General features: G+C 50.3%; 1 protein-coding gene across 3 annotated transcripts; it reads right to left on the reverse strand.

The window, feature by feature from the left end:
- Nucleotides 1-350: 350 nt before the first annotated feature.
- LOC307225150 (Golgi-associated RAB2 interactor protein 1A-like) lies at nt 351-11,217 on the reverse strand. 3 transcript variants are annotated; one of them, XM_079992976.1, is made up of 6 exons: nt 10,955-11,207; nt 10,592-10,770; nt 8,808-9,063; nt 6,356-6,468; nt 4,018-4,076; nt 351-787 (listed from the first exon to the last, which is right to left on the reverse strand). In XM_079992976.1, the coding sequence occupies exons 1-6, from the start codon at nt 11,093-11,095 to the stop codon at nt 495-497; spliced, it is 1,041 nt and encodes a 346-aa protein (XP_079849102.1). In that variant the 5' UTR covers nt 11,096-11,207; the 3' UTR covers nt 351-494. The 3 variants fall into 3 exon arrangements, with proteins under 3 accessions (XP_079849102.1, XP_079849103.1, XP_079849104.1); XM_079992977.1 differs by having other exon boundaries at nt 351-718; nt 10,955-11,204; XM_079992978.1 differs by lacking the exon at nt 10,592-10,770 and having other exon boundaries at nt 10,955-11,217.
- Nucleotides 11,218-12,519: the final 1,302 nt, after the last annotated feature.

Consider the following 12,519-nt stretch of genomic DNA (forward strand, 5'->3'; position numbering starts at 1 on the left):
CACTGCAGTGAGAGTAAGTGAGTGAGCCAGGTAGGGGCAGAGAGCTGCGAGCGCGCGCCCCCCCAAATGTTGCGCCCAGTGCGGCTGGCCCCCCCTGCACCCCCCACGCTACGCCACTGTTTGGGTTCCAAGTTGTTTGAGCGCCAAGGCGTTTGAGAACCATGGTACCATTGTACATTCTCCCAGCCCTGTGAATGCTAGAAATTGCAGCGGAGGGCCATTTCTGGCCACTTTCCCTTCGTCCTCCCTGGCATGAGATCTGAGGACAAGAAAGGGGGCAGGAACATAAGCCGGAAAAGCCAAGCCACACACCCTCCCCCCTCGAAAAAAAGTGCTGCCCACCATGCCGCTCACACCCAGCCATATAGTTTTATTACGCTTTGGATTTCTTTCTCTAGTCTCTGCCAGCCGGTGCCTCGGTTTCCCCAGTGGCATCGCTGCCCAGCCTTCATCTCTGGTGCCCAGACCGAGCCGAAGCGCCTCTGCCCATCTCTCTACTTCAGGCCTGCGGCAGCCAGGCTGCTTAGCCGGTTGAGGGGCTGCAGCCACGAAGGCGTTTCTTGTTGCCAGAGTCCGTAGCTTCTGCTGTCTATCCAAGGCAGGAGGTCCAAATCCGTCTCGGAAGGCCTGAGCTCTCGGCTGTGCCGGCGGGACATCTTGGAGAGGCGCCCTTTGCACCGGGCACAAACCAGGGGGGCGGGCATGTCGTAGAACAGCACTGAGGGGCAGAGGACAGGAAAGCGGGTGAAGGAAGCGGGAGGGCTCAGATCGCACTGCAAAGGCGCCCCTGCAAGGTGGAATTAAGGGGGCAGGCATGAGACCACCCCAAACACTGGGGCCCATATATATATATATGCCCTCCTCACTGCTCCAAACTGTGGAACTGGCACTGCAATGGGTGCTTCATAATCCCCATCCTGTCTTTGCAAACAGCTACACTTTGGAACTCCCTGCCTATGGACACCGCTTTTCAGTACCAAGTAAAATTTTTGAGTTATTTTAGAGTTATGGCTTAAAAATGAAAAAAAAAAATTAGAAAACTACTAAAAACATTACACCCCAAAATTTTCAATAACACCCCCCAAAAAAATTTTCAATAATAAAAGTAAAAAAAAAAAAGCGCATTGACCTTAAAAAAAATAAATCAGCTGCTGATTTTATGTATGCTAGATTCATCACTGTTGAATATTTTAATTGAGTGCCACTAGGACCTGGGAGAGACTCGAGAGCCTCGGGTTCAAATGCCCCCTCAGCCCTGAAGCTTTCACTGGGTGTGCTGGGGCCAATCACTGCCTGTGCACCTAAACCACCTTCCAGGGCTGTTGTGGGAATGAAATGAGGACTAGGTCTTGAGAGAACAGGGTTCAAATTCTCACTTCACCCTAAACTCACTGGGGGGGGGGTCCCTGGGGGGGGCGGTACCTGCCATCTCTCAGACTAAGTTACTTTACAGAGTTGATGGGAGGATTAAATGAGGAGGGATAGAAAGCCACATATGGCCTCTTGTGGTCCTTTGAGTAAAAGGCAGGATATGGATGCAATAAACAAATAAGCAGCAAAGTGCTTCCTTCTGTTAACAATCCCATATCTAGAAGCACTAATCTGGATTAAAGTAAAGGTAAAGGACCTCTGACAGTTAAGCCCAGTCATGAACGACTCTGGGATTGCGGCGCACATCTCACATTACTGGCTGAGAGAGCCAACGTTTGTCTGCAGACAATTTTTCCGGGTTATGTGGCCAGCATGACTAAGCCGCTTCTGGCGAACCAGAGCAGCGCACGGAAATGCTGTTTACCTTCCCGCCAGAGTGGTACCTATTTATCTACTTGCACTTGGACGTGCTTTCGAACTGCTAGGTTGGCAGGAGCAGGGACCGAGCAACGGGAGCTCACCCTGTCACGGGGATTCAAACCGCTGACCTTCTGATCGGCAAGTCCTAGGCTCTGTGGTTTACACCACAGCGCCACCGGCACCCCGCATTAATCAGTGCCAAATGGTTAAACCTGCCCTGCCTGGGGGCTCCAGCTCCATCTCCTTGCAATGCTGAGAGTGGGAGTTTCTGGTGCCTGGTTAGGAAAAGGAATTCCTTCTTCCTCTCCAGAAGATTCTGGCACCCGTTTTCTCTCTCAGCAGTTACTCTTCTGGAGCAGGCATTCCCCAATCTATGGCTCTCCAGATGTTTTGGTCTACAACTCCCATGATCCCTAGCTAACAGGACCAGTGGTCAGGGATGATGGGAATTGTAGTCCAAAATATTTGGAGGGCTGAAGGTTGCAGATGCCTGTTCTGGAGTCTCCATCCTATCTGCGGCTACAGCTGCTCCATTAAAATTGAAGGAGTCTCTTGGCTCAGCTGGGGTGGCTTCGGGGTTTGTGAGCCACCAGCAAAAAGGTAAAGGTAAAGGACCCCTGGATGGTTAAGTCCAGTCAAAGGCGTCTATGGGGTTGCGGCGCTCATCTCGCTTTCAGGCCAAGGGAGCCGGCGTTTGTCCACAGACAGCTTTCCGGGTCATGTGGCCAGCAGTACTAAACCGCTTCTGGCGCAACAGAACACTGTGATGGAAGCCAGAGCGCACAGAAACACAATTTACCTTCTCACTGCAGTGGTACCTATTTATCTACTTGCACTGGTGTGCTTTCAAACTGCTAGGTTGGCAGGAGCTGGGGCAGAGCAACGGGAGTTCACCCTGTCGCAGGTATTCAAACTGCCGACATTCCGATCGGCAAGCCCAAGAGGCTCAGGGGTTTAGACCACGGTGCCACCCGCATCCCTGTAGCTGCCAGTGGCCCCCTTTGAAAAGAGACAACTTGGCCTCTGAACTCCATGCACCGGTAACTTCCAGGCTGGGCTACTGCAATACCATTTATGTGGGGCTGCCCTTGAAGACGCCTCGGAAACTTCAGCCATCCCAAAACACAGCAGCCAGATTCCTGTCTGGGGTTCTCATATAAGCCCCATTTTAAAACAGCTGCACTGGTAGGGGGTTCATTTCCAGGCCCAATTCAAGGGCTTTGCGTTGGTGTTTAAAGGCCCTAATGACTTGGGCTGCAAATACAGTGGTACCTTGGTAAACAAACAGCTTGGCATCCAAACAAGTCAGCTCCTGAATACTGCAAAATCCGGAAGTGAGTGTTCCAGTTTGCAAACGATTTTTGGAAGCCAAACACCCAACACGGCTTCCGATTCAGTGCAGGAAACTCTTGCAGCCAATCGAAAGCCACGCCTTGATTTTTGAATGGCGTCGGGAGTCGAACGGACTCCCAGAACAGATTAAGTTCGAGAACCAAGGTACCACTGTATCTGAAAGGCCACCTCCTTCGCTACAGACCCTTTCGGGTGCTGGCATTGGCAGAGGTGGGGGCTCTTGTTGGTTCCTCCACCCTCAGAGACTTGGGGTTGGCGTCCCGGGGGGAGAGGGCTTTCTCTGTTGCAGCCCCTAAGCTGTGGGCCTCCGTCCCCACAGAGGTGTGCCTGACACCTTCATTACTCTGCTTCCATCCCATAGCGAAGATGCACCTCTTTGCTCTGGCTTTCGCCACTCGAGGTACATGTCCCTTAGGAAACTGCCTTCGTTTTACGGCTGGAGGTTGTTTTAATCTGTTTTTAACATTGTCCTTTAATGCCTTAACTTGTGCTGGCAATAAATAAATTCATAGCAATAATAACAGCTGCTCCCTCCAGATGTTGCATGGTGACTCCAGCTGCCGGCATCCTTTACCATTCGCTGTGCTGGCTGGTAGTTATAGGGCAACACAGCTGGAGGGCACCCGGCTGGGGAAACCCTCCTTTGCACCCAGAGCCATTTACTTTGACCCTCATGCCCAGCAGATCCTGAGGGCCTTTGACATGGCACACACCTGCTCCACTTTGGAGACACAGACTTGAGTGTCTGTCCCACTGCTTCCTCCCTCTGACTCGGCACACCTGGGATTTGCAGGGGCTCAGTGGCATCTAATGGCAGGTGGGTTCTGGCTATTGGCGGAAATAAGCACTTTTTTGAGGGGGGGAATTGCTTACCTTTAATGTCATTGGAGAGAGCCGAGAGTTCATCATTGTAATCTCCTTGAAAGGACACCCTGTCAGGGAAGGAGACAAAATGCAACACAAGGATGTGGCTTAAACCGTATGGAATATGCCTCAAAGCTCTGTGTTCTGTTTTAGTAATGCTAATAATAATAATTTAAAAATATTATTACTACTACTATTATTATTTATACCCCGCCCATATGGCTGGGTTTCCCCAGCCACTCTGGGCAGCTCCCAACAGAATATTAAACAGAATAAAACTTCAAACATTAAAAAGCTTCCCTAAACAGGGATGTTAAAGCTCTGGTTTTCCCAGTAGTGATGTATGGGAGTGAGAGCTGGACCATAAAGAAGGCTGATCGCCAAAGAATTGAAGCTTTTGAATTCTGGTGCTGGAGGAGACTCTTGAGAGTCCCATGGACTGCAAGAAGATCCAACCTCTCCATTCTGAAGGAAATCAGCCCCGAGTGCTCACTGGAAGGACAGATCGTGAAGCTGAGGCTCCAGTACTTTGGCCACCTCATGAGAAGAGAAGACTCCCTGGAGAAGACCCTGATGCTGGGAAAGATGGAGGGCACAAGGAGAAGGGGACGACAGAGGACGAGATGGTGGGACAGTGTTCTCGAAGCATGAGTTTGACCAAACTGTGGGAGGCAGTGGAAGACAGGAGGAGTGCCTGGCATGCTCTGGTCCAGGGGGTCACGAAGAGTCAGACACGACTAAACGATTAAACAACAAACAGGGATAGTTAATCTACGGAACTCACTCCCACAGAAGGCATAAAAAGAGGCTGCCAATGGCCCATCCTGTTCTCCCAGTTGCCAACTGGGTGCCCATCATGGTAGACCATTAAGCAAGAATCGAGCACAAGAGGAACTCTTTCCCCTCCAGTGGTTTCCAGCAACTGGATTCAGAAGCGTCGCTGCCTCCCTCCATGCCATGATTCCTTTTTTAAAGCCCTCTCAGTTGGTGGCCACCACTGCCTCCTGCGGCAGAGTGTTCCATCATTTAACTTTAATTATGGAGTTGGAAGGTACCCCAGGGGTCACCTAGTCCAATCACCTGCAATGCAGAAATCACAACCAAGGCGTCCACCACTAAAGCAACTTCTTTGCCTTTAAAGCTCATTCCACTTTCCCAGCCATCGCACAGCACAGAGTGGACTTTGCCGCTCTGGGGTGGTCGCTGCTTGTCTGTTTTCTGCCCCTCCAGCCCAGAGCTGCCGTTTTCTCCCCACTGACCTGGGCAGCTGCCCCCCTCAGGCTAGCCCCAGGCAGAGGGAGTCCTGCCCAGTCTCATCATCTGCCAGCCATTCCCAGGGCACCCTTTGTTGTGTCAAAAATGTACTCTCGAGCCTGCAAGAAAACACTCCAGCTGTTGTGCCATAGAGCACTGGGAAGTGCCCATCAGGACATGAACCAACGGATCCAAATTATCATTATTATTTATTAACTTTGCATGCCCCCCCCTTCATCCGCAGATCTCAGAGCAGTTCACAGCATAACTGGCAAGAAAGGAGATTCTGACTAAACATCAGGAAGACACAAGAAGTTGTGGCCTCTCCTCCTCCTTTGAAGGTCTTTATGCAGAGGTTGGGCGGCCCTGTCAGGGATCCTTTTGCTTTGGTTCCTGCATTACAGGGGGTTGACCTGGATGACCCTGGGGGTCCCTTCCAAACCTACAGTTCTATGATTCATTGGCGGGTTGGCGGTTTTTCAAAACTCCTTTAAACTAAACATTAGGAAGAACTTCCTGACAGTAAGAGCTGTTTGACAGTGGAATTTGCTGCCAAGGAGTGTGGTGGAGTCTCCTTCTTTGGAGGTCTTTAAGCAGAGGCTTGACAACCATATGTCAGGAGTGCTCTGATGGTGTTTCCTGCTTGGCAGGGGGTTGGACTCGGTGGCCCTTGTGGTCTCTTCCAACTCTATGATTCTATGATTCCTCCCCAGGAGGAAATAAATGGTGGCCATCAACTTGGGAGGGTTTTTAAAGAGGATGAGAGAAATTCAGAGTCACAATGGCTATGCTCTGCATCTAATTCTTCAGGACCCCAGAGGGGAGAGTTGCCCTTGTGTTCAAATCCTGCTTGCTGCTTTCCCACGCTGGGCATCTGACTGGCCACTGTGAGAACAAGAGGCTGGACCAGATTGGCCTGACCCAGACGGCTGTTCTGATGTTCTTAGATTAACTCAGGTTGGGCAGCCGCCTGCCTGGGATGATTTCTGCTGCGAGTCCTGAATTTTATGGGGTTGAGCTAAATGACCCTCCCAGCTCTACAATTTTGCGTCTGTTGGTAATGAGCCCCATGAAATAAGTCCAGGCCACTTACTTCCTCTTGCCTTTGTCCTTCGGTGGGCTTTTCGAGATGTGAGCGAGGGCACCCTTCACCTTCTTGCCTGCTTTCTTCATTTCGCTCCTTCCCCGGGTTGCCCTGTCCACGAACTGTGGCCATAATGGGAGGGTGGGAGAGAGAGAGAACCAGAGAGGCTGCTGTGAATCCAAGGCAACTCCCATTTCCCCCTGGCTGCCCCCCCACCAGGTTCATTTATTTATAACAAGTATCTGTGTGCCGCTCTGTCATAAAAATGCACATCAAAGCTGTTTGCAGCAATCATAATGCAAAACCCTGCCAAAGTTGCAAACAAGCACCAATTAGCCATCCTTCAAATTATTATTTGAGGGCATTTAATTTTACAGTATTAGATTCAAATGGATTATTGAATATTGCTTTGTTTAATATAAGTGGTTTAAAATAAATAAAATCACTTTACAATATATTGTGACTTTTCACACTGGATCAGATTGTTAATGTTTTGTGCTTTATTATGTTTTTATATGTGTTGGAAGCTGGGGTCTATATTATTATTATTATTATTATTATTATTATTATTATTATTATCCCCACTTGGAGGAGGTGGCTCACTGGCACAGTCCCTGCCTCTCAGCCAAACCCTCATAGGGTTCTTGTGCGGATTAAATGAAAAGCAGGATAACCATGTAATATCTGTTCTGCATTTGCAAGAACCTGATTTTTTTTAGTGTGGCAACTTTGGAACTCCCTGCCTCTTGATAGCAAGCAGGCACCTTCAATGTGCTCTTTCTGGCGCCCACTAAGAGCAGCTTCTGTTTAGACCAACCTGCCCAGATGCCAAGAAGGTCAGCGTGAATTCTAACTTGTTTCAGTAAAGGCAGTGACCATTTTAGGTGTGTCTGATGTGCATGACCACACACACACACCATGCTAAACCCTAAAGTGACCCAAAAATGTCCCCAAAAGGGGCGAAATGGGCCGGTTTGCAGGTTTTTTCAATGGTGTTTCAAATATACATTCTTTCACTTAAATGCATCTGAATGCATTTTAAGAGGGATTCAAGGGAACTTACCAGGAACGAACAATTCAGTCCCACATAAATGGGAGTTTGCCTGTATTTTAACTTTTTGTATGTTTTAAAATATTGTCGTAAATTCTTCCGGGTTTGTCTTTTTGTAACCTGCTTTGAGGTGTTTCTCCCCCACCCACCGCTTACAATCAAGCTCCTCAGAGAAAAGAAAGGGAGTGGAAACGCAAAGGAAAGACACAAATAATGCATCGCCCAAAGACAGAAAATTCACATGGAGAGCTTGGACAGGCCAATAAGGCAGAAAAACCTTCTGCAGCCCTGCGCAGCCATTTTTCCCTGAGTGACCTCTCCCTTTGACTTGCTCCAGCAGAGTGTTGGGAACATTCCTAACCACCAGCCGCAGCAACTTTGCTCAGCTGCTGAAGATGGTGACCCCACATCCACCCACAAGATGTCCAGACACCCCCAACATGGGGCCAGAGCAAGAACTGTGGGAATGTTCAGGGCGGCAGGGGAGGATATATTGTTTATTAATATCCTTCCTAACTTGCGCTAGCAAGTTCCTTTCCTTAGCAGAGTTACATTCCCCTTTTCTATGCACAGCAGATAGCTGGTTGCAGGCTCGTGTGAGCCTCTCGCTATTAAACAGTTCAGTCTGTCTCAGATTGAATTGTACGTTCCTGCTAAGTTCCCTTGAATCCCTCTTAAAAGAATAAAGAGACCATAATCTTATTCAAAGTCAATAAAAGAAGTTTACTCACATCAGTTCACAGTTGGATCCCTGAAGGCAGACTTAGTTACAAATATGTACGTGTGGATCTACCCCATATGGGAGAATAATCCCAGCGCTTCTGCTAGCTGAGAGCTAGCAGAGCAGTCCTAGCTAAAAGCTGTTCAAACGAAGAAGGAAATCAAAAAGAGGGAGGTGTGCTGTGTGACTCGTCCTTTTGTTACCTGGACAGGTAAGGCCACGCCCACCTCCTATCACATGCAAAAGAAAGGATGTTCCAGCCAGGAGGAACAAGAAGTTTTGACTGGCTGGACCAAACATCCCCTCGCATGTCTTCTCTAGCATTACAAGGAATGTTGTACAGTGGTACCTCGGGTTAAGAACTTAATTCGTTCCAGAGGTCCGTTCTTAACCTGAAACTGTTCTTAACCTGAAGCACCACTGTAGCTAATGGGGCCTCCTGCTGCTGCCACTCTGCCGGAGCACAATTTCTGTCCTCATCTTGAAGCAAAGTTCTTAACCCGAGGTAGTATTTCTGGGTCAGCAGAGTCTGTAACCTGAAGTGTATGCAACCTGAAGCGTATGTAACCCGAGGTACCACTGTACTTGGCTGCCTCTCATGGATCACATCCCACAAGAACCGCCTCCCCCAAGACCTCGGACCGCGTCCTTCCCTGTGCCGGAGTTTGCGAGAAGAGCAGCCCCCTTACCTCACCAGAGGAGCTGCTGGAGGGGCTGCTGCCGCTGGGGACCAAGCTGTGGCGGATGCGAATGTTGGGGTCCTTGGTGGTGATGGAGAGGCCCTTCTGCAGGATCTCGGCAAGGCGGCTCCACAGGGCAAAAACGGCGTGGGGGTGCTCCTGGTGCAGCTGCAGGTAGTAGACCTTCCCCGTCACAGTCTGAACGCGCAGGATGCGCTGGGCTTCATCGTGGACGGACAGGCGGACGTAGCGCAGGGGGAGCAGCCTGGGGCAAAGCGGCAGAGGCGGTCAGGATATGGGCGCTGCTGGGCAGGGGAGGCTCAGAAACAGTGTGGTGCAGTGGTTAGAGTGTTGAATTAGGACATGAAGTCCCACATTTACATATAAGCTGAACAAGCTCTAGCTTAGGACCCAACTCTCTTGCCCCCCCCCCCAAAAAAAAATTAAACAGAAAAAAACCTGGGTGTACATTTCCAAAATAGAAGATAAAAAACTAATAAAATAAAACCTTCATACAGCAACAGTGTCTTGTGTTGTGTAGGCTCCTGTGATATAAGTCATGGCCCCCGTCTGCTAGCCTGCTCCCTAAAATATTCCTTGGTTTTCTCCTGCTCTGCCTCTCTGCCTAAGCTACCTCACTATTGAGTGATATAAAAGGTAAAAGTAAAGGGACCCCTGACCATTAGGTCCAGTTGTGGCTGACTCTGGGGTTGCGGTGCTTATCTCGCTTTACTGGCCGAGGGAGCCGGCGTACAGCTTCCGGTTCATGTGACCAGCATAACTAAGCCGCTTCTGGTGAACCAGAGCAGCGCATGGAAACACCGTTTACCTTCCCGCCAGAGAGGTACCTATTTATCTACTTGCACTTTGAGGTGCTTTCAAACTGCTAGGTTGGCAGGAGCAGGGATCGAGCAACGGGAGCTCACCCCGTCGTGGGGATTTGAACCATTGACCTTCTGATCGGCAGGTCCTAGGCTCTGTGGTTTAACTCACAGTGCCACCTGCATCCCATTAGATAGCTATTAGGTCCATCAATTGCCATATAGCATATATTCAACACAAAAACAGTGACCATTTGTTGTTGACAAAGGACAGCTGGACATATCAAGGGCCCCATTACCTTCAGTAGCTAAGGGCCTCATCAAACCTAAATCCGGCCCTGAGAACACGGAAGAGACCAGGTTTCAAATCCCCCCCCCCCCCAGTTGTGAAGCTCACCTCGGGCCAGACTCTGCCTCTAGCTAAGCTACCTCACTACTGAGTGTTATAGAATGCAAATCCAACCTTTTTCTGCCATCCCTCAGACCATGCAGTGGGCCAGACTAGATTTTGAAGGGGGAGATAATGAACGAATTCCTATGCCCCACAAGTAACCCAGAGATGCATTTTAAATAAAAGGGTACATTCTAGTCATGTAAAAACACGCTGATTCCCGGACAGTCAGCGGGTCGGATTGAGGTGATTAGGCCGCATCTGGCCCTGGGCCTTAGGTTGCCTACCCCTGTGCTGGACTACAGTGGTATCTCGGGTTAAGTACTTAATCCATTCCGGAGGTCCGTTCTTAACCTGAAACTGTTCTTAACCTGAAGCACCACTTTAGCTGATGGAGCCTCCGGCTGCTGCTGCTGCCGCACCACCCAAGCACAATTTCTGTTTTCATCCTGAAGCAAAGTTCTTAACCTGAGGTACTATTTCTGGGTTAGCGGAGTCTGTAACCTGAAGGGTCTGTAACCTGAAGCGTCTGTAACCCAAGGTACCACTGTATACCAACAGATCCCTTTTCTGCACTTTACCTGGTCAGCTCTAGAGGGGGACGCCTTAAAGCCTTGCTGTGGCTCCTCCGGATCGGGACCCTGTGGCGCCCCATCAGCAAGACGTTGGGGAGCGGCAGGCAGGGGTCCGAGGAAGTCACTCCCATGGTCACGATGGTGGGCGAATTCGTGATGTCTACCCATTTCCCCTTCTTGGTCACCTGTCGAATAAAAGCAAGCACCCCCGGCCCAAACCAGGCTAACATCACAAGTTGGAAGGGGACACCCCAGGGGCCATCTAGTCCTACCCCCTGCAATGCCGGAATCTCAGATGAAGTATGCCAGGCAGGTGGCCATCTGACCTCTCCTGAAAAACCTCCCGGGGGGGGGGGGGAGGGGAGCTACCTGGATGAAGTTGCTCTCAAAGACTGCCGAGTTGGGAAACAGGTTGTAATCTGGGGAGCGGACCAGCTGGCACAGCAAGCCCCCTTCCAGGCCCAGCTCTTCCCCAGCACTGTGCTTGCGAGCCAAGGCCCCTCTAGACATGGGCACTCAAGGGGGTGAGCATGCCTTGGGGGGGCCTCCGTTGCCACTCTTGGCCCTCCCTGGCCCAGCCAGCCAGCAGCAGCCGGGCTCCTCTGCTGCCGCAGCATCAGCGATGACCCCCCGCAGAGGGGCGGGGCTACTTGACTGAAGCTGTGATGTCACACTGGCCAGCTGGGGGGGGGCTGTTCCTGGGAGGGGGCAGTTGCTGCCCAGCAGAGGCATCAGCAACACAGCTGGGGTGTTGTGTATGTGAATTTCTGTTCCTTTTTGCCGTTCTGGAAGTAAGCTTCTGGGTAGCACAGAATGCTTCTTCAATCATAAACATTCACGGGAGTTTTCCATACCTGGGGGGGGAGGAGCACCTCAGCTGATTTCTTCTTAAGGCATCTTTTGAAATCAGTCACCCTTCCTTCAAAAAATCAAAAGCCCTTTCCAGCAAGTGGGCCATAGCTGTCAACCTTTCCCTTTTTTAAAGGGAAACGCCCTTATTCTGAATAGGATTCCTCGCAAGAAAAGGGAAAAGATGACAGCTATGAAGTAGGGGGTGACGGGGGGAGCTTTTTCAAGCACCCCGTTTCCCTGCTCCCCAAAAAATTCCCTCCCCACAAATAAAGAGCTCGTATTTTGAGTTTTATATATATTTATTTAAAAAGAGTTGCCATTTATTGAAGTAATCACAAACGTTCCCTTTCAGAAGAGACCAGCTCAACAGGCTTAAAATGTCCATCCTTCTTTCTTCAGAGAGGGAGGCGCAGCAAAGAATTTAGGATACAGCCTTGCTTTTCCAGCAAGATCCAGGAGGTGGTATGCAGCACAAAAAAGGCACCCCTGAACCACCCACCCCAAGGCTAGAATTTTCCCAAGTCTGTCCTTAAAAATACTTTTAGCTGTTTCCACTGAAACTCTTAGCAGCCGCCACCAGGGGGCCTGCGAGAGCCCTTCCTTTGCAGCTGCCTTTGCTCCTTCCAGACCAAATAGCATCCTTTTTGGGGTGTCTTCGTAAACTACAGATATTAAAAGCACAGGGATTTTGTTTGAAGCACCTCAAGGAGGGCAGGGCAGCCTGGCAACACCAGGGGTGGGTCTCTTACTCTTCTCCAGCGCCCCCTGCCCAGCCTCTGGGGTTGCCTTGCCCACAGCTGCCCTCCCTTGCAAGGGATGAGTTAGGGACCCCCTCCCGCAATATACTAATGATCCACAGTCCAGCAGGCCTCTCCCACCAACTGATGCTTGCAGGTGGGCTGGCGACAGCATGGCTAAACCTTGGGGTAAGCAGACAGATTCCTAGCAGACTTTCACAGGATGAGAACACAGATCCATTATTGAGCCGAAGAACAGGGGGAGATGTTTCTATGAAGGGTGCCCAGAATTTTGCTCGGTGTGCCCAATCCTGCGCCCCAATTTTGCCAAAGGCAGGTCCGTCC

This window comes from Podarcis cretensis (assembly GCF_951804945.1).
Source record: "Podarcis cretensis genome assembly, chromosome: 10".
Lineage (NCBI taxonomy): Eukaryota > Metazoa > Chordata > Lepidosauria > Squamata > Lacertidae > Podarcis > Podarcis cretensis.